We start from the raw sequence: 27,213 nt of genomic DNA on the forward strand, positions 1-27,213 counted from the left end.
CTGTTGTTGTGATTTGTGGCTATATAAATAAAACCGCATTGACTTTCTTCTACTGCTTGTGTATAAAAAATATTTTTGTAAACATTATTTTTTTTAACATTTAAATAACATCAAAACTTTGCAATAAATCAGGAGTCAAAAAAGTAATGTGTCGATTTAGTAATTTGCATTGTTTTACAATCCCCCCCCCCCCCTCCCCCCAGAAAAAATCACTTTAAAAACTGAGTATGTTTACCTCAGCAAACAGTCAGCATGCCAGGTAAGAAACTGGTCTGTTTACCCTGGAGAAGGCTGTATGTCTTTATTCTAGACAGTATAAAGGTAAAATTCTGTGAAGTATTTTTATGCAACATGTGAATAACAGACTGTACAAACTGTCTGTGTGGACAGAAACGTTGCATTTGAAATTACTTGTTGGTTAAAAAAATGTTATTCCCCTTACGCTCGCTCCTCTTCTTTAGCGCCAGCTAGAAGCTGATGACAGGCCACCACAACTTATGGACAAAGTATGAATGCTATAAATAATACCGTTGAAACTAACGTAATAAGCCTGTTTTGAAAATGTAAGGAGTAAAAAGTACAACTATTTTCAGAAAAATTTACAGAGTAAAAGTAAAAAGTTGTCAGAAAATAAGCTACAGATCCACTTAAGTACAGTAACAAAGTATTTGTACTTTGTTGATTCCTATCGCTACTACTAACATTAAGTAATTGTGAAATATTGGGAATAGAGAAACATTGTGTTAGAGCCCCAACTTTACTTCTGGAGTTGACTGTTGAGGTGAGGAGGGATGAGATGGTGTTTTATTAAAATGTCGGTCAGGTTGTTTCTTTCCTTCATGTTTTCACCTCTTTGGTGAAGGAGACCTCCGAAGATAAAACATAGCTATGCTCCCTCATATCTTCTTTCTGAAAGTGTTGGCACAAATTAAAATTTGCCTCCATGGCACACAAACGCCTACAAGCTTTTTTTTTCTCCTCTATCTTTGGCAATGTTATGTACGGAAGAGGATTAGGGCCACTGGAGGAAAAAAAAAAAGAATTCTGACTTTAATCTCAGAATTCTGACTTTTTCCTCAGAATTCTGACTTTTTTCTCAGAATTCTGACTTTTTTCTCAGAATTCTGACTTTAATCTCAGAATTCTGACTTTTTTCTCAGAATTTTGAGGTGGGCACCTGCAGGCTTCCAGCTTCGGTGACAGCGATGTGTCCAGTTTGGCAGGTGGAGAACTAATTCACTAAATATGGTGGATATAAGTGACTTTTTGCGTGGCCGAGGGGTCCCCGAAGATGCTATTTTATTAATGGAAGAGCAGAAGGTGAGTAACAAAAAAGAGAAATAGTTTGGTGTCTCCTATTTTTACAGGAAAACAGTTACGGTACAGTTACGGTTAGCTGTTAGCATGCTTGTTAGCTTATAATGTTATATAGGAATGAACGTGTTTCACGATGTTACAGTATACTAGGTGAATTGACGTTTTAACTGTTGTTGATCGCAGGATCATCCCAGATGGGTTCGTTGCATTTTATTTTATTGTTCTACTATTTCAGAGTTTTTCAAGGCAGTTAAGCGGAGCTGTGTTACAGATGCTAGCCGCCTGCCAATATCACTGATATATTTGATGTGTACAAGTAAGTTACACTTAGTACAGCGGAGGAGAGAAGCTGTAATGAATGTTTATGCGGATATTTCACTCAGAAAAATGGGTGGCGTTCATACACAGCCACCGACACAGCCCCGGTTGTTGTTCTGACGGTGGCCGACTGACGATCCCCTCACAACATGTTAGCTAACACAAACTAATGTAGTGCATGTAACTGTGTATACGTTAGTGGTACAGTGTCGGAAGAAATGAGCAAACTGTTTATAATGTCAGAATGACATCATCTTTCTCCTATATATAAAAGTGCTGGCTGAGGAGCGCTGCCGGGTTGAACTTTGACCTCGGAGTGACGTGACGTTTGTTCGCACAACCAATAGAAGTGCAGAAAGTCGCAAATCAGGCATATTGTTCGCATAAACACAAAAATAAATAAATAAATAACGAAATAATCCCGATATTGTGCCAAAGACTGATTTACAATGTTACTTTGTGTTCTATGTGTAATACCTTTGCTTAAATGACTAAATGGACTGTGTATTTATGACTCTGCGTTATAGTCTTACATACATAAGTAACATTCATATGTACAGATAAAAATGTACAGAGCTATGTACACAAGCGTGTACACAAAAGTCTACTGCTGATCGAGCTGCTCAGTGGTCGTACAGTCTCATGCAGAGAGCGTGGAGGTGTTGTCCATGGTGGATGTTAGCTTAGACAACATCCTCTCCTCCCCAGTCTGCTCAGTGGACTTTAGCAGACCGCTAAAGCTGGCCCTCCCGACCAGTTTGTTAAGTTTCCCCCTGTCCCTCTCTGCCATTCCACCACTCCAGCAGACCACAACATAAAAGACAGCAGACGCCACCACAGTGTCGTAGAACATCCTTAGAAGACGTACTACCTACATCATAACCAATCAAGTCCCGCTTTTTTTTAAATACAGAAGAGGATTTATTATTTACTGAAAGGCTATGCCTTAGTTTGCTTCTTTCATTATTGTGTTTCGCCCTGCATAAAATAGATAGCTTTTCTGATAACTACAGTCAATACTCTCCTACTGGCATTAGCGGTGACCTAAGAGGCTTAACTGTAATATTGCTTTGCAGTGTAAATGTTGCAGAAAATGACTGTCTTTTCTTTCTTCCTGTGTGCAGATTGACTGTGACGTCATAGCGCTGATGGATGACGCAACTTTGGCAAACTACATTCCCTCGTACGGAGACCGAATTGCCGTCTTCAATTTCTGCAAAAGCAAGCAACCACTGTCAAAAAGAAAACTAGGACTTCTGCAAAAAGTTCACCTCTCAAAGTGAGAGAAACAGTGGCTGACATGTCAGATTTGGATGACTTAATAAGACTGTATTTCAGACTTTCTTTCAGTAACAAAGAAATACTTTCAATTTTAGCACATAGTCATCAGACAATTATAAGTGTTCGAACTCTAAAGAGAATTTGTAAAAGACTTGGGCTTTTTAGAAGGAAGAATCAATCAAACTTGGAGGAAGTGCTAGCCTTTGTCCAACAAGAGATCATGACAAATGGACAGATGCAAGGTTATCGTTGGCTACATCTACGTGCAATTCAACATGGATTTGTGGTGTCACAAGATACTGTAAGATGCATAATCAAATTGCTTGACCCTCAAGGTGTGGAACTGAGACGAGCTCGACGGTTGAGAAGACGACAGTACAGCTGCAGAGGGCCAAATGCTCTCTGGCACATGGATGGCTATGACAAGTTGAAACCATATGGTATTGCTATCAGTGGCTGCATAGAATCAGAATCAGAATGGGGTTTATTGCCAAATGTTGAGCAGGTTTACAACATTAGGAAATTGCTGCGGTGCTTCAGTGCAAACATAGTGTCATAAATAGCACTTAAATAGACATGAAAAAATAAAAGTAGGGATAAGAATTAAAAGTGCTACGTAGAAAGATATGTGCATGAGCTATACATGAGATATATACATGAGAATAAGAATTATGAGTGCTACGTAGAAAGATATATACATGAGTGCAGGTGGTGATCAGTGCCAAACATAGAATGATGCAGTGACACAGCGTAGGGTCATGTGTTAGTGGCGGGAACAGTCATATGGTTATTGTTCATGTGTCCAACAGCAGAGGGGAAGAAACTGTTCTTATGGCGAGAGGTTCTGGTGCGAATGGACCGGAGCCTCCTGCCTGAGGGGAGCAGGTCAAACAGACTGTGTCCAGGGTGAGAAGGGTCAGCTGAGATCCGAGCTGCACGCCGCAGTGTCCTGGAGGTGTACAGGTCCTGCAGAGATGGTTTTAGCCGCTATGTTTTATGGATGGAGGCTTATACTACAAACAGTGACCCTAAATTGATTGCAAGTTATTTTCTGAAAACAGTTTCATGCATCAGCGGATGTCCAGAAAGGTTACGTGCTGACCGAGGTACCGAAAATGGTTGTGTCGAACAAATGCAGATGTTTTTACGGAGAAACCACACAGACAGTTTTGCAGGTGAGAAAAGTTTCCTTTACGGAAGAAGTACGGCCAACCAACGTATAGAAGGATGGTGGGCTACCCTACGCAAACAGAGTGCACAATTTTGGATGAACTTATTTCAAACTTTTCAGGATGATGGCCACTTCACAGGGGATTTTTTGGACAAAAGTCTTATCCAATTCTGCTTTCTCAATCTTATTCAGGTAAAAGCATGTGCTCATGCTATGTAATGTCTTAGCTGCATAAATAGAAAATATAAATATGGTTAGAACATTTTTTTTTCTTTAAATTAAATATGGATTTTATTTCCATTTTAATATGTCTTGATGCATGCTCAATCAGCCAGGTAAGGAATGTTTTTTGACAGAACATTTCTCACACTGAAAACGCTACATCCAGATGAACAGAATCAACTTTTTGGGATTCCATTTTAATACTTTGATGGAATTGTATTCATGTTATCAGTGGAAGTAACTGCACCTTTCTCAGCGCAGGTGCATGGAGCATTTTTTTTTTTTTTTATTGCCACATGGTTTAAATTACTATGGAGTCTGTTACCTAGTGGTCCTTTGGGCACGGTTTCAGAAAGCAATCCTATCATTTGGTTAATTCTCTATTGAAAATATATTGTAGAATCATTGCACACTGAGTATAAAGTGTTGGGCTATCTATTCAACAGCAGAATCATGCAGCACCATTCTGTGTCCATGTGCTGTTTAGTGAAAGTGCTCTTTTGTTGTTGCTGCTTGGTTTTACATTAATTAGAGGTCAGTTTCTATGTCTGTTGATTAATGAGTTAATAAGCCTCAACTTTGGCTAAATCTACTGGTACATGGTCTGTTTCATATACTGGTACTTATATTGTGTTGTTTTTCATGTAGGATGAACTTGATGAAGTTGTGAACACATGGAACTCGCACAAAATCCGGCCAAGTGGTAGTGCAGCATCGGGTCGACCAGTAGTAATGTACTCATTTCCAGAGCTGCACAGTGCTGAGGATAGACTGAAGCCTATTTCTATGGAGGATATCACTTTGTGTATGGAAGAGTGTAGCCCAAAAGGTCAACACCCCTGTGATGAAACAGTCTTTGAACTGTGTTGTCTGCTTATGGTAGAAAATGAATGGGATGCCCCAGGAGATCCACTTGGTGCTGCGGATCTGTACATTAGGTTAAGAGAAGAAATACTGCAAAGTATTTAAGGAACTTCAGTGTGTAAATGTACAAATAAATACAAAATATTTCTCTTTATCTTGATAACGTGATTTGATAGTAGGTGCCATGTCTTACAGGTACCTTTTATGCAGGTATTTCTGCACTGCATTAAATGAAAAATGTTTTTCTACATTCACACTACCATTAAACAGAAATGTTTATATATTACTTGAAAAAGCTGAATATTGTGATATTATCAATCAGTTATGAAACACATGTCAATCCTTTTAAAAGGCCATACATTAAACTGCATTTACAAATGTTATATTTTTGATTGAATCATAAGTGGTGTAAACCTGCCTACCAGTAAATTGCAATATAAATTTCTGTGTTTTGTTGCCAGACATGTGCATAGTATATAAAATATAAACTGACCAGCTCCCTGCTCATTGTTTTCTGTATCAACCTTTACTCTTAATATTCATGGCTGGAAACCCAGGCACCAGCATATGATATGCTAAGTGCCCGGGTTATCTGTGGTATGTTTCAGCAAACCATAGTAGCATTAACAATTCTAGGTCTTGACAACAGCATGTTTCTATAAACGTATCATTGTTAATATTTAAAGTCGTTATGCCTTTTGGGGAGCTTTTAGTGCAATTATATTAAAGCAAAGCTATTATAATCATTTACCCATATGAAGATCCATCACTTAATTATTAATGTATTTCACTTCTGTTAGTTGTAAGATATTTTAGCTGGTTTTTCATGTAAAATGACCACGAATCATTGCTATACTGATTCAGTGTTAGCTGTTGTATACAAGGCTCCTTCATGATATGAATCCTAAAATTATAAGAAACATACCAAAAATATTTTGACTTTTATTTGTAGTATCCCAGCAACAATGCAACAAAACAGTTCCTGCAAGTGGAACCAAGTTATTGTCCCATTAAGTGCAACATGTTTTACATTTATATTTGTGTATCTTTATGAAATATTTGAAATTAAAAATAAATGGTATTCTTCCATGTTACTGAGCTCATGTGTGGCAGTCTCTTGAATTCTGGCATGTTCAAATAGATATGGAGTTTGATGAACATATTCAAAACAACAATACAAATGTACTGTGTACAGTAACATTTTATTGGAAAAAGTTTACAAGAAACCTGTTCTTGCCAACGCCAATAACATGGCTAAAACTCATAACCGTATAAGCTGCCCTGTAACAAGAATGACTCAACTTTTAAAACAAACTTATAGATCTCATACAGTCTTGTTATGCATCAGTATACATCAGTGACTTACTGTAAAGACCATGAACACTGGCTATTGTGGTATCACATATTCCTTCAGTGTCATCTATGGTATAGAAATAAAAACAAGTGTGAATGACTGAGAACATATATGCATACAAATAAAAATGCATAATTTCTGGCAGTAACAAGACATTTTTTCAGGTGTTAAGATTAATACTATATCTGAGAACATGACAATTTGGCATTACAAAAGGATGCCTGAATAATCACAGTACTTGACCACTGCACTGAAGTGTACAGTGTTTATTTATGATCTCAGTAATCAATAACCATCTTCAAAACAGACTGAATCCTTTAAGCAGCTTGAATCAATTTGATGGATGAATAACAGGTATGCTTAGAAACAATATGACATTAAGAAAATACTGGAATTTAAAAAAATATTTTCACCAACTTTATATGGAACCTTTGTAATCAACAACAAATGCCAAACTTTGATACCTTAACCTACCTTAACTAAAAATTGCATATACTGTAAAGCAAAATGTTTTCAGACATGACAAATGCTAAAGTATAAAATTGTACTTATTCCTTTTACAATACAGTGTTGCATAACAGCATTACTTTTACGTTATAACTATGTTCAGTTTTAGCCCTGACCTAATAAGAAAATACCATCTGAATGAATTAGTCTTTCTACTAATTACTTACAAAAGTATTTGACTGTGCTGAGCTCTCACACCACACATGGTGCATTAAAGAACGTTTAAGAGCAGTTTAATTATAGTTTATAGATCTTAAGTAATCTTTCTTCATGCTTTTGCTGAAGGTTTCTGTCTTACAGCTGGAAAGCTTGGATTTGGTGAAGACAGCTCTGGATATGGTAGTAAACAGTGTACCTGTTCGTTTTGTTTTGTGACTGTATTATGTAAAACTCAAAATGATAAAAGAAAATGAAATATTAGCCAAAACTAGACTTCTAACAGAGATGAGAAACTTCTCTCTAATTAAAAAAAGTATACTGTATAAGTTCAAAATACATAAAAATACATACTCCTAACATCTCTTTACAGTTATGCTCTAGTGTGCATGAGCAGTTCAAATGTAGCGCATTGCTGTGAGAGTCTAAACAATGTCCATCACCCAGACATTACTTTCAAGAACTGCATTAAATTCAGAACGAAAATCTGGGAAGTTTTCATAGCTGTTAGCTAGCTGCAGAACATTCCCACACGTGCGTCCGACTGGTCTTCTTGTAAACTCTGTCATATCTTGAAATTCCACATAAATACTGTTTGTTACTATAAGGTCAGATCCGGTGCAGAAACGCATAAATTTCTGAAGTTTAATGTTATCCAGCTCTCTGATGAATCTTTTGAGATGATATTTCACTTCTTTTTGTTATGGAGTCAAATCCACAGCAAATTTCAGCAGCTGGCACACTTTTTTTGAAGTTGGTTGCAGTTCAGAGAATAACTTGGTCAGTCCCTCCGGACTGAGGGAGATATGGGGGTCGATGATCTCCTGCCAGCAGTCAATAACAAACATTGGTTTTTGGACAAGCTCTTTGTGTGCTATTTCATCAAGGATTGTAGGAAGAGTCTCAGCAGTGATTCTTTTTCTACAGCCATAACTGTCAAGAATTTCCACAAGATCATCCAAGTCAACTGCAGAGAAATCTTTTACTGCTTCCATCAAAACATCACATTCTTGGCTGCTGACAAACTGTAGAAAGTGTGCTTTAAGATCACTGTAAACACCACTGAAAAGCACTTGTTCCAGAAAAGGGATTGCAAGTTTATTTGGAAAATACTGACATTCTTGGTAACCTTTCAGGAGTATTCGCCCAACTGCCTTCCATTTTTCAGCAGGAAAATCATGGCGAATGAATGGCACTTTAACGGTTGCACCTAGGGTGCATCGCTCATAAAATTCATGCCAGAAGCATGTGAGTACATCTCTTAGTATTCCTGATCCAGTGCCTGGTTCTTCTGTGTTGTCTGGAAGTATGCGCTTCACATTCAGTGTTTTGGTCAAAATCTCCTCATCAGAGAAAGCAGTAATCATGTCATGTAAAGTGTCAGTATGACGTATGGTGATTGTTATTATGTTCTCTGAATTAGGTGGACTGAGGGGTACAAGAAAACCCTCATAGACTAATGTGTCTTCTGTATCTTCTTCAGCATCAAAAATTGGACCAAAAGTAATTTCTGGATCATCTAAAATTTCTGAACCAGCGATGACTTCATCAAAATTACCCCTGACTTCCCCCACTTGCAATGGATTAATATCACTGCCACTGCTTTCTGAGACAAACACCACTTCAGATGTCTCGCTGGCATCTTCTTCAGGATCTTTTGGTTTTGTTGCAATGTAGAAGCGTAACATTGTCAGTCTCGCTGCCTCATACATATTGCCAATAGACTGGCAGGTATCATCAGTAAGGTGGTTCTGTTTAAAGTCCCAAACCTCAAACTCAAAATCTGTTTCACATCCCTTAGGAGATATGCCATTAGGAAAAAAAAGTTTCTTTCCTTCCTGAAGAATATCTTTTAATCCAGCATCAGTGGCCATTTGAATTTTTCTAGTGCCACCTCCCTGCTTCGCTCTCACCTGTTTGGCTATTTTTCCATCACAATGTATCCATCCTATCTCAACATTGCGTGTTGCTTTTTGCTTCTTTGTCTGTCTTATTCCTGCATCTGTATGTGAAGTGTTCTCCTTTGGACTTTCTTTTCTGGTTTTCATTTTCTCACGAAGTTTTTGCAGAAGTCCTAGTTTTCTTTTTGACAGTGGTTGCTTGCTTTTGCAGAAATTGAAGACGGCAATTCGGTCTCCGTACGAGGGAATGTAGTTTGCCAAAGTTGCGTCATCCATCAGCGCTATGACGTCACAGTCAATCTGCACACAGGAAGAAAGAAAAGACAGTCATTTTCTGCAACATTTACACTGCAAAGCAATATTACAGTTAAGCCTCTTAGGTCACCGCTAATGCCAGTAGGAGAGTATTGACTGTAGTTATCAGAAAAGCTATCTATTTTATGCAGGGCGAAACACAATAATGAAAGAAGCAAACTAAGGCATAGCCTTTCAGTAAATAATAAATCCTCTTCTGTATTTAAAAAAAAGCGGGACTTGATTGGTTATGATGTAGGTAGTACGTCTTCTAAGGATGTTCTACGACACTGTGGTGGCGTCTGCTGTCTTTTATGTTGTGGTCTGCTGGAGTGGTGGAATGGCAGAGAGGGACAGGGGGAAACTTAACAAACTGGTCGGGAGGGCCAGCTTTAGCGGTCTGCTAAAGTCCACTGAGCAGACTGGGGAGGAGAGGATGTTGTCTAAGCTAACATCCACCATGGACAACACCTCCACGCTCTCTGCATGAGACTGTACGACCACTGAGCAGCTCGATCAGCAGTAGACTTTTGTGTACACGCTTGTGTACATAGCTCTGTACATTTTTATCTGTACATATGAATGTTACTTATGTATGTAAGACTATAACGCAGAGTCATAAATACACAGTCCATTTAGTCATTTAAGCAAAGGTATTACACATAGAACACAAAGTAACATTGTAAATCAGTCTTTGGCACAATATCGGGATTATTTCGTTATTTATTTATTTATTTTTGTGTTTATGCGAACAATATGCCTGATTTGCGACTTTCTGCACTTCTATTGGTTGTGCGAACAAACGTCACGTCACTCCGAGGTCAAAGTTCAACCCGGCAGCGCTCCTCAGCCAGCACTTTTATATATAGGAGAAAGATGATGTCATTCTGACATTATAAACAGTTTGCTCATTTCTTCCGACACTGTACCACTAACGTATACACAGTTACATGCACTACATTAGTTTGTGTTAGCTAACATGTTGTGAGGGGATCGTCAGTCGGCCACCGTCAGAACAACAACCGGGGCTGTGTCGGTGGCTGTGTATGAACGCCACCCATTTTTCTGAGTGAAATATCCGCATAAACATTCATTACAGCTTCTCTCCTCCGCTGTACTAAGTGTAACTTACTTGTACACATCAAATATATCAGTGATATTGGCAGGCGGCTAGCATCTGTAACACAGCTCCGCTTAACTGCCTTGAAAAACTCTGAAATAGTAGAACAATAAAATAAAATGCAACGAACCCATCTGGGATGATCCTGCGATCAACAACAGTTAAAACGTCAATTCACCTAGTATACTGTAACATCGTGAAACACGTTCATTCCTATATAACATTATAAGCTAACAAGCATGCTAACAGCTTACCGTAACTGTTTTCCTGTAAAAATAGGAGACACCAAACTATTTCTCTTTTTTGTTACTCACCTTCTGCTCTTCCATTAATAAAATAGCATCTTCGGGGACCCCTCGGCCACGCAAAAAGTCACTTATATCCACCATATTTAGTGAATTAGTTCTCCACCTGCCAAACTGGACACATCGCTGTCACCGAAGCTGGAAGCCTGCAGGTGCCCACCTCAAAATTCTGAGATTAAAGTCAGAATTCTGAGAAAAAAGTCAGAATTCTGAGATTAAAGTCAGAATTCTGAGATTAAAGTCAGAATTCTGAGGAAAAAGTCAGAATTCTGAGATTAAAGTCAGAATTCTGAGATTAAAGTCAGAATTCTGAGATTAAAGTCAGAATTCTGAGGAAAAAGTCAGAATTCTGAGATTAAAGTCAGAATTCTGAGATTAAAGTCAGAATTCTGAGGAAAAAGTCAGAATTCTGAGATTAAAGTCAGAATTCTTTTTTTTTTTTCCAGTGGCCCTAATCCTCTTCCGTAGTTATGTATGTTAGTAGATGAATTCTCATAAACCTAAAATTAAAGTTTGTTTAAAATTTTTTTTCCAGTTACAGACAGTGAAATGGTAAAATTACTCTAATAGTATATATTTATGATGATGATATTATTTATTATTATATAATCTCAAAAAATAGCTAACTGTACCTTTAAAGGTAACAGGGAAGAGATCCGAGAGAAGAGCCTGTGGTATGTCAAATTAGACCAAAGTTTGACTGAAAAGAAGTGGCAACATGTCTTATGAAGTGATTAATCCAGATTTGAAATTTTTGGTGGATGTCAATCTTTGTGGAGGAGATTAGGAGAGAGGTACAACTGTGACTGTAGAACCATCTGTAAAACATGGTGGAGGCTATACCATGATTTGGAGCTGGGGATCTTGCTAAAACTGATGGAACTATAAACACTGAAAATACAGTCAGATTTTGATCCAACATGACAGTTATCCCAAACACACTGCTGGGTAGAACCCAGAGTTCAAGGTTCTAAGAGAAAACCCAACTAAAGTCAGCCAACATCCAAAGATCTTCAGTATGTCCTTCAAAACACAGAACTATTTCTGAAATGACAAGAAAGCTTGCCTAAGAGAGATCAGGCTGCGCTGCTTGTGTTCACAAGCTCTACTTTTGCGTTATTTCGATGTACATTTGGATGATTTAGTACATTTCTGTGCCCATTTCCTGTTTTCCTAGCAAAAAAGAAAAAATTGCACATCCACTTGTCTAAACTTCATATAAATGAAAGATTAAATATGAATTCATATTCACACAAGTCTGGTGCTTTCAGGGGCTTTGCTGCAACAAGCCTTTTGAACTGGTGTGACCCATTAACCTATTAGCTAACAATGTTAGCTAACAATGTTGACTAATAGGGTAATATTAGCTAACATTTTAAAAATTCCTGATTACTAATTACTGTGACTGTTACAACATGTTTTAGCCTCTCATTGAGAACTACTACTGATACGTGATGCATCTGCAAACTGCTAACTGTGGGGGAAAGAAATTGGTTAAATGTACGATTCCGAATATAAAATGCACTTCTTCAAAGCTAAATGACAATGCAGCAGTTTACATAAAAAGCTGTTTTTTTTGCTAGCTTACCAATGTTCTCGTTGGTTCTTCTGCATGACATTTGATGATTTTGTTGAACACATGTTGGAGGACATAAATGAGCCACAACTTATAAAAAAAAAAAAGCAAAAAAACCACCACGTGACATTTTATTCAGTGAGCACCAGTCAGTCAGTACAAACCGTCAGTTTTTTCCTCAGAACCTCAAGTTTTGTTTGAACAGAGACATTAAAGTCAGACAACAGAAAAACAAGCTACGCCTCAGTGAAAGCGCGGTGGGAGGAGGCCTTCTGTCTTTTAGTGTGCTTCATACAAAACCTACAGAGTAAAAAATAAACAACCCCTGAACAACACACATACATATATATATTTATATACATACATGTTCCAACCTCACACAACCAAATCTGAATGTGAGCTGACTGTTTTCACGCTAGGTCCTGCTACAGTACATATTAATGTTGATGTCCACTCTAATATTGTTACTTCAAAAGAGATGTGTTAATGGTGAACTTTTATTAAAGGACGCAGAACAAAAGAAATTGAATTTGTAGGACTAAGCTTTGGAAAAAAAAATGGTGTAAACAAAACTGGTGGTTTTACAGCAGGGGGCATCATAGTGCAGTTAGCCTATGCTGAAGCCTTCAGTATCACCTGTACTTTTTTATTGTTGTAGTCTTATCATGCTTTAAAAAAAAGATTAATGTTTTCAATATCAGATTAAAATGTAATGTTAAAAAAAGGAAGAAAACACAAGGACAAAGGCTATCCGACAGGCTACACTGTGACAGATCAAGGACGAATTTAAAAAGGATTGTCCTTGTTAGTATCACTGCTTTTATATATCATAGAGTGCCGTCAGCTAAATCCTCATAGAGCTGTAAACCTCAGTCCCAGCAGCAGTGGAAGTCAGTTGACCAAAAGGAAAACAAATCCACGTCGTTAGTTACACTTCGCCAATACAAGTTTGGACCCTGCTTTGCAGAGCTGCTGCAAATTTCCATGATGTGAATCTCCCATTCTACATTTCTAAGGTGCTCTACCAGATTGGGATCAGGTGAACTCATAGTCATGTTCAAGAATCAGTTTGAGATTACCTGTGACCCTATCACCTGAATGTTGAAGCAGAAATCAAAACTCATCAGACAAGGCAAGGTTTTTCCCAGCCTGCTACTGTGAGCCTGTGTGACCTGTAGCCTCAGATTCCTGTTCTTAGCCAATAGGAGTAGCAGAGGGTGTGGTCTTCTGCTGCTGTAGCCAATCTGCTTTAATGTCATGTGTTCAGAGATGCTCTTCTACATCCTTTGTTTGTAACAAATAGCTATTTGAGTTACTGGTGTCTACCTATCATAATTTTCCATAAACCCTGAAAATCCAGTAGATCAGCAGTTTCTGGAATACCAACAACCGTGCCACATTCAGACTTAAACCTTTCTTTCTTTTTTCACCTTTCTTCCACATTTTGGTGTTTGTTTTAAACTTCAAGTCCAGTTGACCATGTCTACAGTTAATGCCATGAGATTGATGACTAGTTTAACCAGTATATCTAATGAAGTGTCTGTTGAGTGTTTTTCCCCTGCTTGCCAAATCCCCCATTCATCCGTCATTCATCCCCGGATGTAAGAAATTAACACTCGTGCCATTTTCTGGTGACACATCAGTCATTAGTTAGTGACTAAAGTCTAAGACGTGTGTACAGCTGTTTCCACATGCTTCAAATGTGTTTGGGAAACTTTGGTACCAGTGAACTCAAACACACATTGGTTCATTTTGACTCACTGTGGCATACACTGCCCTGCTGCTGACGCACAGGCTCACTAAAAGCATCAGACGTAGCTCACAATGAAAGCACGGTTTCAATATGACTAATATTTGAATTGACAGCCCCTGCTGTTTAAAAAAATACTGACACGTTTTTTTTAATCTCCAATAAAGTACATATATGATTATGACCTCATTTTAATTTGGAGCCCTTCATTCTCACTTGGTCTTGCAGACAAATTTATGCATGGTAACTGTAGCCTGTTTGATGCAGACGGCTAAGAAAAATCTAGACACGGACAGACATGTAAGACCCGCAGGCTTAAATCCGGCTTCGAGTGGGAACTAAACATGAAACCAATACAAAGAAAACTTAAAGAGGACCTACTGCTCTTCCTTTTTTGTCTTATTTTTAAGCCTAATTCTATCATATTTTTGTTGTTACAGTGTTACAAGGATGACCAAATAATGAGGCCAAAGGTTCAGTCTCTGGGCCTTTTAATGAATTTGAGAGGATCTCGTCATATCGCAGTTCAGACTGTGAGTGTAAAAGTCCCGCCCACCTGCTACTGAATTCTGAATTCGGTGTTTATGAGTGGCAGCCAATCAGAAGAAACTTCTTAGAAGGGGCGTGGCTGCACTGAAGTGCTTCCTCAGTATAAGATAAATAAGGATTACTTTGGATTGTGAATAAAGCAAAGTTACTCTAGCACAGTCCAAAAATAAAAATATGGAGCTGGAAATGAGTATGGTAAGTCCTCTTTAAATGTGAATGCATGTTAGTGTGGGAGTGTTTCTCGGTATGTTTGCATGTGGGAGCTGAAGTACATCATTATGTGCCCGCATGTGTTTCCCATTCATGTGTCACATCTTCTACTTAGATCATGCCTGCATGTGTTTATGTGTGTGTGTTTTTTTGCTCAGTTCCTCCTTTGATGCATGTTGCCCACATATGTGTTTTCTATACACAGCACTACATAGTGGTTGGAGCAGGCGCGCACGTGCTGCCCTAACAGTCGTCCCGTCTGCAGCAGGGCAACCTGACCCGTCACCGCCATGTCCGCTGTCCTCCAGGCCTCGCAGTAGTTAGTGGTCAGGCGGATGCCCGTGGTGCTGGAGCCATGCCAAACCAGCTTCTCTGGCCTATGGGAAAACGGAGAGAGACTTGGTGTGGATTTTACACAGACCGTCCCTGTGCTATAGCAGTTTAGGTAAAGACGGACAAATGGAAGACAAGGGCATTGAGGTCGACTGCAGCTACTTCTTTGAAGGCAGTTCACAGCAGAAAGAGCCTGTGTGTGTGAAGTTTGCACATTCTTGTGTCTGAGTTCTCCACATGGTTTTGCCTGTCCAGCTGGAAGACTGACCAGTATTCTTCTTTACAAGGAAATATTGAACTTACTGGGCAGCTTTAGTTAATGTTTTCTTTGTGCTTTAAGATGCACTGTTATACAACAGTTCAACTTTTTGCTACTCCTGTCTCCTCATTATCTAAAATTAGACAGGTGCATCATCTCCTGGTGCCTTGAGGTAAGAAGCTTCCCATTCGTGTGTTATTAGGACCAAACTGAATCCGAGAGTTACTCCTTATGAGCTCCTAACTCTACAACTAAAACTATAATTTTGAATATCACTCTTAGCTGATTGATAAAACTGTCAGGCTAATGCAACACATGCCTTTGCTTTTCTGTGCTTCTTAGTTCATCGCATGGCATACACTGGCACAGATTAGTGACAGTAGGAAAAAAAAATATTTCTTTGGTTTATGAACTCATGAAGTCTGCTCACTGCGGCCTGAGTTTATTGGTTTAAGAACGCTTGTTAAAGTGTGAAAAATCTCACCACTAGATGTCAGTAGATTGCAGTCAAATGACTTCTTCTTTTTTACCCTTCTCAATTCAAGTGCATAATCCTAGCTATGGTGGCTACTGTAGGACAAAGTCAGCCAAAAACATAAAATTTAGAGTGTTTACCTCAGCTGTCAATGCTGGTTGAGAAACATCCATGACTATTTAGGCTGAAGGAGGCTATAAAACTCAGAGGAGTCTGATGCAAGCTCATTTCTGACCAATGACGGGGAAACTGAGGTGAGTTAGCTGCTGTTAGCTGCTGTTAGTTGCTGTTAGCTGCTGTTAGCTGCTGTTAGCTGCTGTGAGTTAACATTAGTGAAACTTTCCTTTAAGTGGCTCTAACACTGTTGGCCTCTGACACTTATTGAATAAGCCCGTATTTGATGTGAAAATGTAACCAAACTGTTTATCGGGGGCGCTGATTTTTAGGACATTCGAGGCTAACATTCTTCATAACATTCATAACTGGGTGTTTAGCTGGTTCTTTGCAGCTGCCTGAAGGCAGGAGGGTCAGCTGTCTAAGTAATTCTGAAAATATTGGGTGTAAATAAGCAATTCAAATTTGCCTTTATGAAACCCGAATGTCTATCAGTTCTTTCCTCTTGACTGGCATACTACATATGTGGCTGGTCACTAATCACATACATAAAACACAATCAGGTGTAATGGCAATGTCCATCGTGGCCGTTGTGTTTATGGAGATGGGGCAACATGGCTGCTTTTACAAACCCACTATGTGTTTTTTGCGGATTATTTCTAAGTTTATGAGAATGGAGTCATTTGTTTGAAGACAGAACAAACTCAAACGCCTGACTGTACCTTTAATTAAAAATGCCTGTGACTATATATGAGAGATGGATGTGACTGTTGATGACTTTATTCATCAATAGTCCAGTTCAACCAAAGTTTATCTGGCTTTATTACCTTTTCATAACTGACCCCCCGAATTTATGCAGGCTGACAAAGAAGCTATATATCACCAGAACCTTCTGTGAGTTGAGGAATGGAGCAGGATTTTGGTATTTCTGATCAATTTGCCAACTGACTGAGAAAACTGTTTTTTCACTCTCAATAAAAGACAACAAAAAAACTCTCCATCTTCCATCATGTTCTCATAAATGCTTAAAAAGTGCTCGTAAATGCATTTGCCAGTCCCACTGTTCATCTGAGTGAGAGCTGCTGTCCACATGTACATCATAAAAATCGTTCTATTCAGCATTTTAGCCCAACTGGAACTCCTAAATTAATCATTTTTGGCAAATGGCATCATTTTTCATTCCTTTGCTACACGTACTTTCCCCCACCCACTTACCAAGCCGAGTCACTCATTATATTGCGTCCATCAAAGGAGAAGATGGGTGTGGACGGATCAAACACGCCTCCATTCCCAGAGAAGATGGACATCCAACTATTGAACAACACTTGACCCTGAGGGCAGGACAGGGGGAAAAACTTGCTTAAGAAGATGCCAACTGTTAAAAATAATGTGTTTTAAATGAGAAAAACAAAACCCCAGAAAATATATCACTTCTACTTTGTGGAATAATCTGTTCTTTGTTTGAAGAAAACCACATAATGCACTCAGGGTTAAGGTTTGATATCCGTGTAATTCCTTTGAATTTGGGTCTAATTTCTGATACCTAAAAATACTACTACTAAAGATGTAGGTGCAGTGGAACAAGGAAGGAACAATACTTCCCCTTCTTAGATTATCACAACTGTTATTATAGTATGTCCTGTAGAGCATACTAACTTCCCCTTCTTACAATGTTGTTTCACAGTGTTACTAGGGGTTTGCAGGTTGTATTATAGAGTATCTTAAATTTCTCTTCTTACACTACTTACAAGACATATTTTTTTGTTTTCTATCTTTTAAATGTGCCACTCGCTTTTACTCTCTATTTTATTTGATGCTGAAAATATTCCTGCTGGAAAAGAAAGCCAAGTGTTGCATCATGTATTGTGTAGTGCTATGAAACCTGCTCACCCTCAGATTAACCACGGGCATGTCATTGCGGTCAGCCTTTCTGACAATGGTTGCCAGGTCCTGAAGGTGTGATGAGAGGAAGGCTCTGTATGTGGAGGTGAGCCCCACGGCGCGTGCCTGTTGGTAACACTGGAAGTCTGCTCCGCGGATGCCACGCATATCTCCTTTGAGCGGGGCGTTCAGTGCTACGAGATGAAGCTAGACGAAAGAGAAATGGAGCACAAAGATTAGAGAAAGTATTCTCAGTCATACCTGATGTGCTCTTCATTACAGATGAAATATAAAATCTGAAAGGCCTCCAGTGAGCCAATTCATTTTCACCCTCTGGGTTTGGAATTGGGCTTCATTTGTGATGAGTATGCCTAATATGTGTTTGGACTCACCCCAGAGACTGCATTGAAATGCTGTGGTAGCAGGTTATAACTGTGCTGGTATCCTCTGCTTCCCTCCTGCAGCTCCTGTTCAACAAAAAAGTTGGATAAGTGTGTTTTTAAAAAACAAAAACAAAAAAACAACAACTTTGAATTAATTTTTTTTTTTTAAGTTGCTTTCAAAGTTCTGTTCAGTGAGGTTCCAGTGTGTGCGCATTGGTGTTTGGACCTGGCTGTGCATCCTATGGGCTCTACTCCATTCTCCGGGTCTGCTGAGGGACTGAGATGTGTCTGATGAAGGTTCATAATGGATTAACTCTCCGAGCTGACACAGAACACACACACACACACACACACACACACACACACACACACACACACACACACACACACACACACACACACACACACACACACACACTGCAGTTTACTCTTGATGTCAGTGAGACACAAACTACCACCAGCATTAATAGGACACACTGGCAAAATCCAAAGAGAAGAATACAGTAATATTTGTATTTTATATAGTGTTTGATATAAAATGATGTCCAGTCCAGCATTTTTGCACATAGCACTTCAGTTATTCATTTAAATAAATTATTGCAAAGTCCTTTCAATAAATATTTGAGCAAATAATCGGAACAAATAACAGACAAGTGAAAACACAAGACAAGCTTACAAAATAATACATTACTTGAATAATCAAAACAAAACACATATATGTAATACTGAACACACACAATTGAAGCATCTTGGGTCAAAGTTGATAAGTGATGCCCATCATCTCTGGCTGACGGTAATCCAGAGGAACCATTAGGTACTTTCTGTTCGCATTCTTGGCATAAAATGTCTCCTTCAGGTTTGGAAACTCTAGGCCAGGGGTGTCCAACACCAGTCCTCGAGAGCTACTGTCCTGCGGCTCTTCGATGCATCCCTACTCCAACACAGCTCAATCAAATGGTTTGATTACCTCTTCAGCAGCCATCAAGTTTGGCAAAGGCCTGATAACAAGCCATTCATTTGATTCAGGTGTGTCGGAACAAGGATGCGTCTAAAAGCTGCAGGACAGTAGCTCTCGAGGACTGGTGTTGGACAACCCTGCTCTATGCTATACCGCTAAAAGCAGTTTGAAGGAGACTATAATGTTGCTGTTTGCACATGTTTGAGACGTGTGGTGAAACTCTACAGTACAAGAGGACAAATCAATTCTTTTGGACAGTGATTTGAAAGTAGAAGCTTCACAGGAAGATGCAGCGGACGATGATCTTATAGAGGATATTATATCCTGAAAGATATTGAATCTTTCTGGTCTCGTCCTACACACCTGGATCTTGTGCCAACCATTGCGTGCTCTGATGTACAGCTCGCCTCCCCTTTCAGACACATATGCCAAGGTACCTTCAGCAGCATGGTGTGCCTCTTGGGTGAGGGCGTGGATTGTCTTATAGCTGGTAACCTGAACACAAACCATCAGAGCATCAGTGATGACACTTTAAAATGTTAGCTAATCATTTGATTCTCCATTTATTCCAAGTATGGTTACACCTCAGCAGTTTCTTACAAAGTTTGCATATCCTGGAGAGCCTGGTGGACCAGGAGGACCGGGAGGGCCGGGGACACTGACAGCTGATGACAACACAATTACTTTAAACTCATAAAATCAATACACATGTAGTACAGGCTGTGACTTGGTACTTGTTTTAACTTTATAGACACACATACTTGATCCGTATGGAGGGGGTGGTCCTGGGGGCCCAGGAGGGCCAGGCGGACCTTGAGGTCCAGACCGTCCAAATCCTGGAGGTCCAGGCTGACCAGGAGAACCAGTAGGACCCATTGGACCAACAATGGATTCGCCTTTCGGACCCTAGAGAAACAACAGAAGAATTCAATTCATTGTAAAAGAGTGGTATAATTTGCACAGCTTTGGCCAGAAGCCGGATCAGCTTTTACAAATAATCATTTTAAAATATTTTTTTAAATAACCTCCTGTTCTAGAATAGTATTTTTACCACATAGCTTAACTTACCACAAGGCCTGACCTCCCTGGGATCCCCAGAGGACCAGGCAGGCCCGCATCCCCTTTTTCTCCCTTCTGACCTTTGTATCCCTGATCACCTTTAGTCCCCTGAGAGATCAAAAGAGTACTCAGGATTCACCACTCTGCCACCGTCAAGGTGCATTTCTAGTGTATTAGCACATATTTCAGTCTTAAATGCTTAACAAGTGCCAGTTTGTCAGTTTTAATGTTTTGTTTGTGCGTTAGCTTGGTTTTATAGTTTAAAGTTGTTACATCTGAGAAGTTATACATTTAAACTACCGTACTTTGAAAAGTTATTACTTCCTAGATTATTTTAATAATTTGTCCTGATACACAAAACCAAGCAGATGTACTTTTTTTTTTACCACGACTGTGTATTATGTGTTGTACGTGAGTACTCACCACATTTCCATCTGGAAATGTGAGCCCTAAGAAGAAAAATTACACATATCAAATCACACAAAGCAAGCAGCAGAACATGTGGTGTGAAATGTCAGCTGATAGACAGAACTTCCATATACTTTGGCCTCATGATACATTGACCATATTTAAAATGAACTTCCACCACTGTCCACTATCCTGTCATCTTAAGATCTCACCAGGAGTTCCTGGCTCCCCAGGTAATCCCTCATCTCCTTTGTCTCCTTTAGGTCCAGCTGAATGTCCCCTTGTCATTGACTCCTATGCACAAATACATCGTCATTGAGATAACATTTGTGTTGGGAAGCTGGCCCTTATACACATTTACAGTCGGGTTACACAACAGAACAAACAAGTGAACATCAGAAAGTTAATTTGCAAAGTCAAAAGTCACAATCAGAGACTATGGTAAAAACAATGGATTATTGTAAAAAAGACAAGCAGATCAAAGCTAAAAATTATTGTCAGGATTACATAAACACCTGTTAAATACAAGGGATGCATGCTACAGACTGCAGCACTTATCCTGGGTTAAAATGTAGGATTAAGGTTCAAGCAAGCAACGTGTTATAAAAGGCTGATGAAAAAATTATGGTGGATTTAAGCTTTTCATTGAAGGATGACTTTTAACAAAAGTCGACTTGAAGACCTCCCAAAGCCCTCTGACAGATGGCAGAGAGGCCATTTACACAGAGAATGTCCTGTTACTGCACTTCATTAACTACCTAAAAAACATTTTTAATTCCAAGTAAGTTTAGCCAAGCAGTCATCGTGGTGTTTTCAGCACACCATGTCTCCACATGGTGTCACTTCTAAGAGAAGGCTCAACCAAACCAAACACTCAGCACCACGACAGAAGGTACTGAAGGTCACGAACCTTCTGAGAACTATCTGAGAACACGTAGATCAGAGATGGGTTTATCATTATTTCATTACAATAAGAAAAAGGTTGTTAAAAATAGAAGTGACCACCTCCACACAGACTGTTTTTTTTCTCCAATTGATTGAACCAATTCTGATCTACATGCAGTAAAAGGATGTCTGTTTCCTTCTTCTTTTCAAAGGTTTACACAGCATCCTCTTCCTGAGACGATGATTAGGGGAAGAAACAGAGAAGGCAAGCAGAATTTAGACCCCGCCCCCCTTTAACATCTGGCATATCAGTGTTTGTACTGAGTGGAAAGATTGGATTGAAGTATAAGTGAAGTAAGAGGTACTGATGGTACCAAAATATATGAATTGGTCTTTGGGTAATTTGAAGAAAATGTTTTTGGTAATCTAGTTATGAATCATATACAGAATACAAAACAACCACATGTTAAAGCCAGAGGAATTAGGGCCAGCTCCACATTCATGTTGCCTTTTCAAAAACCATTAGGAGAGCAAAGAAGGACAAAATGAAGGGAAGAAAAACACGGAGAGGAAATGGGGAATGGGTTGAGGCCCACACCAGAGAGCTGCCATGCTGTGACACCCTCACACCAACAGAACCACCAACTTCCAACTGAAATGAACCAATCAGATGGTCAGACTCAGACTTACTCGTCCCATTTTGCAATGCGGTCTGGGGCGCACCGGGAACACTGTCTTTAAGATTCAAAGAAGAGCAGCGGAATCAGACTACAAGTCAATCACCCACCATGTTAAATGAGTCACGATCATAACCTGCACACGAGCATTAGTCATGTTTTTCCACGTTTACCACTTTTTATGTATAAAAGTTTATACAGAGAGACAATCGGCTGCTTATAACTTACTGAAATTTTGGCAGCATTTATTAAAAATGTCAACACTCTTCAACAAGCAGGATAAAACTCGTAACTAGTCAGGAAAATTCAGCCAGACATATTTTTAAGGTACTCTAAGGTGGTGAGTTAAAACCAGTGAGTAAATCCTGAATTATGAATTGAGGCAAAAACCATGTAAGATTTGGTAGTTCTGGTTTGCAATATTGTCAGTTCTTGCTGGTTATATAAACTGGTATTATTCATAAAAAGACTTGAACCTAATCAGAACTAATACTTTTGCTGTCCGCTGATGTCATCGTGCACTCTCTATGCTGTCCCTGTCTGCTTTGCACATGTGTGAGATGTGAGAACAGTAACACAGGGACACAAATGATCAGTCATCATTCAGAACCAGGTCCTTGCTGATGTTGACACTCCCCACCTATTCTCTGGAGTTTGAGATGGAATTAATATAGGAAGTGCAACTGCCTTATAAACTGGCCAGTAAATATGCTAGTGACTGATGTTTTGCTTCTCTGAGTCATACTTACTCCATTCAGACCAATAATTCTTCCTGGAAGTCCAGGTGGGCCGGGAGGACCTGGAGGTCCCTGAGACAGAGAATAAAACTATTTGTAACAAATATGATGTCGCTACAAACACACATACAAGAATGGCAATGACTATTCAAAAAAAATGATTACAATGATGTCAAAAACGGCCTGCCAGTGTCTGTGCTTATGTCTGAGTCTTGGTGTGTGAATGTATATTGAGGATTAATTTAGACGGGCCACGACATCAACTTCGACACATCAGATCAGTTTCATATAAAATGCAACAGTATACTACTCATGGATGATTTAAGTGTAAAATAATGCTCTCTCTCTCTGCAATCCCTTCATGCCTTAATTCTCTTACCGGTGGGCCAACAGAATCTCCTCTGTCACCTTTCCTCCCTGGGATACCAGGTCGCCCCTACATAGAGGGAAGAACGGAAAAGCTTCAGTACTTTTGGCTCAAGAGGTTTTCCCAAACACTGAACAGAATCCATTGGACTGTGAGTGCATGCATGATAGGGAGAAAAGTGTTTGAAGGCACAGAAACAAGAGCGTTATGAATGTAGTTCTTATATTTAAAAGTGAATCGAAAGGAGAAAACCACCAAGCAGCTTGTCATTTCCCATTATGACTAGTTAGGGAAAAAATCAGTATGCTGAAAAACATGACACATTGTTCTGCTAATCACTGACAAGTATATTCCACTCAGTGGTTCTGTGTTTCCCTTGACTTTCATGTGCAAGTTCAGAACACTTTTAACCTATAGATGAGGCGTTCATATCCTAATAATCAAACATGCAAAATTACTCACTGGTCGCCCGGGGAAACCATATTCTCCTTTTTGTCCAGGAGGTCCTATTGGACCCTGAAATAAACAAACACACACTTATATTCAGTGTAATAACATACATAAAGGATGAATGTGTAGCAGAAATTTCCTTACTGTGATGTTCTCATAAAACTCACCGTAAGTCCAGTAGGTCCTGGGAAGCCATGGTCACCCTGTGCACAGTAAAGCAGCAAAATGTGAGAATTACATAGGTGGAAGTAATGACAGCGGTGGGTTGCTTTCATAGTTTCAGACTAGTTCTTTCTATAAAATAACAAAGATGTTATTCTAGGTCATTCTTTTTCATTAAAAAACCCATGAAAGGTCCTTAAAAGCACTTAGACCTATTTATACCTTGAGCAAATTTCAGTTTCAACCTTCATGGCACCCTTGTTAACAAAAACTAGGACTTGCATTATTTAGGGACCGAGGTTAGTATTCTATGTTAATAGTTCATTTAAGGAAAGTGGGAGGCAGAGAAGGCAGTTGAAGTGGCAGAGTCACGTATAAGACAGAAGACACTGGTGGGGGTCTTAGCAACAGGGAGAACAGGCTTGGGGTACTTCCGAAGGCACAGGTCAGCAGGGCACAGGGAAAGGAGAGACACCAGCTACTCCAGGAAGAGGTCCGTGCAGGTGAGGAGGATGAGCGAGTAAGCAGGGCCGTAGGACTCAGGCGGCAGGGAGCGTGGACAAGGTGAGACAGTACCTTGCAGTGCAAGGTCACCTGAGCAAACATCATTCAGGCGGACTTCCACCGTGTCTGATTCCTCGTGCAGGCAGTATACGACACCCTGCCAAGCCCAGTAAACCTCCTTGTGTGGGGGAAGAGCAAGACATCTGCCTGTCCCCTGTGGTCTGGAAGAGGCACCCTAGAACACCTCCTCAGCAGCAGCCCGACGGCCCTGGCTAATGTTTGGTATCATTAGCATCATGACCAGGTGCTCAGAGTAGTTGCTGAGCAGATTGCCTCAGCAATCAACACCAGCAAGCACCATCACGCTCCGAAGAAGGCAATCTCTTTCATTAAGGCTGGAGAGAAATCCCAGGCATGTCCACGGTTAACAACCGGCCTCCTCAACACAGCCTCTGATTGGCAGCTACGGGCTGACCTGGGTAAACAGCTAAAGTTCCTCCAGCACATAGGACAAGATGCCGGCGCGCACAGATGCAGCGGCTCTATGCTCTCCACTTAGGTGCCTTTCTTTTTCGTTTCTCCTCTTTTTCTTCTTCTTTTGTTTTTCTTATTGTAAAGCCAAATTTTCCTACAACCATCTGGAATCATGCAAGATCGGATATAACAGCCAGATCCCCATTACCAGTGATTATCAGAGGATGCACAACATCCCCCCGGAGATAGCGAGAACATCGGGCGCTCCGTGGATTGTTATCGGCTCTGCCAAGAAACGCAGGCGGCGGAAGGAACGCAAACAAAAGCGGGGATGCCGGTTGGGCCTGCTAGCCAGGCTAAAGAAGCAGCCTTTCAAACCACTGCTCCCGAGCATCTTCCTGACCAATGCACGTTCGGTCGTCAACAAAATAGACGAACTGAACCCACTTCTCGCCGCACAGCCAATCGTCTGCGACATCCTGGTCCTCATGGAGACATGGCTACAAGAGGGAATTCCTGACGCCTCAATGCAGCTAGCAGGCCGCACAATGCACCGGAGCGACAGAAAGTCTACACCGGGGAAAAGCAGAGGAGGAGGTTTGTGCATTTACACACATAACAACTGGTGCACGAACACCAAGATCATCGCCACAGTCTGCTCCCCGGACATAGAGGCAATGTCTGTCATGTGCAGACCTTTCTACTTGCCCAGAGAACTGCCTGCAGTGCTAATAACAGCAGTCTACATACCACCAGACGCTAATGCTAGCTCAGCCCTTGCACACCTGCACGACATGATCTCCGAACAGCAACGGACATACCCAGAGGGAGTACACATCATTGCAGGGGATTTCAACAGAGCATGCTTAAGAACTGTGCTGCCTAAATTTGTACAACATGTGAAATGCCCTACGAGTGGAAATAACACCCTGGATCATGTTTACTCAAATATTAAGCCTACAGATGTGTTCCCCTCCCCCACCCGAGCATGTCCGACCACCTCTCCCTACTCGTTGTCCCGGCATACACACCACTCAGGAGAAGGACAAAGCCCACCATCAGAACCATTAACACCATTTCTGAGGAAGCTCTCGCTCAATTGCAGGACTGTTTTGCTCTCACAGAGTGGAGTGTCTTTGAACAGGATGACCTAGAGACTCACGCAACCGCAGTGCTGGGTTACATCAAACACTGCATGGACACTGTCACCACGGAAAAGCTGGTCCGGGTCTACCCCAACCGTAAACCCTGGATGACAAGCAAGGTTCAGGCACTGTTGTACTCTGCATACACATCTGGGGACCAGGACATGTACAGCAGAGCAAGAGCAGACCTTAAAAAAGGCATCAGAGCAGCAAAACTGGACTATTCACCCCCACCATGCACCCACCCTGCCCACAGCGTCCTCTGAGCACAGCCCCCACACATTTAGCCTCCAACAACATCAGGTCCGCAATGTGTTCAGAGCAGAGGAAAGCTGCTGGCCCCGACGTGTTAGAGTGCTCAAAGCCTGCGCCGACCAGCTGGCTCCTGTGTTCACCAGACTATTCAACCTCTCCCTGACACATGCCTCTGTCCCTCACTGCCTGAGATCATCAACAATAGTCCCAGTCCCCAAGTCCACCACCATCAGTAGCCTCAGTGACTACAGACTCATCGCACTGACTCCAGTGGTTGCAAAGTGCTTCGAGAAGCTGGTCCTAAAACACATAAAGGACTGCCTCCCACCCAGCTTCGCCCCCACCAGTTTGCCTATAAGGCAAATAGATCCACAGAGGATGCAATTTCCACCGCCCTCCACTCCACTCTGCATCACCTGGAGAATCCTGGGACATCAGTAAGGATGCTCTTCATTAATTTCCGCTCCGCCTTCAATACCATCATCCCAGACATTCTTATAGACAAGCTGGTAAACTTGGACTTTCCCCCCTCTCTAAGTAAAGACATCCCTTTGGCCAGACATGATCATCACTTCTGAGGCCTCAAAACATCTGATCATGCTGGAACTCGCAGTGCCATGGGAAGAGCGGATCGAGGAGGCCAATGAGAGGAAATGTGCCAAGTACCAGGAACTAGTGCAGGAGTGCAGGGGAAGAGGCTGGAAGACATTCTATGAGCCCATAGAAGTGGGATGAAGGGGCTTTGTAGGACGATCACGATCAGGTGGGTGTGGCTGAGGCAGCCAAGAAGAG

At 40.6% G+C, this 27,213-nt stretch overlaps 2 protein-coding genes and 1 long non-coding RNA gene across 8 annotated transcripts in view; 1 reads left to right on the forward strand and 2 right to left on the reverse strand.

Moving 5' to 3' along the window:
• Positions 1 to 1,169: 1,169 nt before the first annotated feature.
• On the forward strand, positions 1,170 to 6,272 carry LOC146648741 (uncharacterized). 3 transcript variants are annotated; one of them, XR_014908494.1, is made up of 3 exons: positions 1,170 to 1,320; positions 2,760 to 4,843; positions 4,958 to 6,272. It is a non-coding gene; the product is annotated as an uncharacterized LOC146648741 (long non-coding RNA). The 3 variants fall into 3 exon arrangements; XR_014908495.1 differs by having other exon boundaries at positions 2,760 to 4,279; XR_014908496.1 differs by lacking the exon at positions 4,958 to 6,272 and having other exon boundaries at positions 2,760 to 3,356; positions 3,978 to 4,430.
• Positions 6,273 to 6,356: 84 nt separating this feature from the next.
• Positions 6,357 to 10,996, reverse strand: LOC146648742 (uncharacterized). Its single transcript, XM_085389407.1, has 2 exons — positions 10,820 to 10,996; positions 6,357 to 9,391 (listed from the first exon to the last, which is right to left on the reverse strand). The coding sequence occupies exons 1-2, from the start codon at positions 10,892 to 10,894 to the stop codon at positions 7,892 to 7,894; spliced, it is 1,575 nt and encodes a 524-aa protein (XP_085245533.1). The 5' UTR covers positions 10,895 to 10,996; the 3' UTR covers positions 6,357 to 7,891.
• A 1,507-nt stretch (positions 10,997 to 12,503) lies between these two features.
• col15a1b (collagen, type XV, alpha 1b) overlaps positions 12,504 to 27,213 on the reverse strand; it is a 54,454-nt gene continuing 39,744 nt past the window's right edge. For 3 of the 4 annotated variants that reach the window (XM_085388510.1, XM_085388508.1, XM_085388507.1), the window contains 16 exons: positions 24,049 to 24,084; positions 23,894 to 23,947; positions 23,444 to 23,500; positions 23,077 to 23,136; positions 22,341 to 22,385; positions 20,978 to 21,059; positions 20,781 to 20,806; positions 20,367 to 20,465; positions 20,060 to 20,204; positions 19,899 to 19,963; positions 19,662 to 19,793; positions 18,567 to 18,662; positions 18,350 to 18,424; positions 17,967 to 18,164; positions 17,292 to 17,407; positions 12,504 to 15,272 (listed from right to left, as the gene is read on the reverse strand). In XM_085388510.1, the coding sequence (XP_085244636.1) occupies positions 15,050 to 15,272; positions 17,292 to 17,407; positions 17,967 to 18,164; positions 18,350 to 18,424; positions 18,567 to 18,662; positions 19,662 to 19,793; positions 19,899 to 19,963; positions 20,060 to 20,204; positions 20,367 to 20,465; positions 20,781 to 20,806; positions 20,978 to 21,059; positions 22,341 to 22,385; positions 23,077 to 23,136; positions 23,444 to 23,500; positions 23,894 to 23,947; positions 24,049 to 24,084 (1,509 nt within the window). In that variant the 3' untranslated portion in view covers positions 12,504 to 15,049. The remainder of the gene's footprint in view (positions 15,273 to 17,291; positions 17,408 to 17,966; positions 18,165 to 18,349; positions 18,425 to 18,566; positions 18,663 to 19,661; positions 19,794 to 19,898; positions 19,964 to 20,059; positions 20,205 to 20,366; positions 20,466 to 20,780; positions 20,807 to 20,977; positions 21,060 to 22,340; positions 22,386 to 23,076; positions 23,137 to 23,443; positions 23,501 to 23,893; positions 23,948 to 24,048; positions 24,085 to 27,213) is intronic. The other variant, XM_085388509.1, reaches the window with a different exon arrangement.

Source organism: Rhamphochromis longiceps, linkage group LG18 (assembly GCF_057381845.1).
Source record: "Rhamphochromis longiceps isolate RC_006_pf linkage group LG18, R_longiceps_female_GT1.1, whole genome shotgun sequence".
Lineage (NCBI taxonomy): Eukaryota > Metazoa > Chordata > Actinopteri > Cichliformes > Cichlidae > Rhamphochromis > Rhamphochromis longiceps.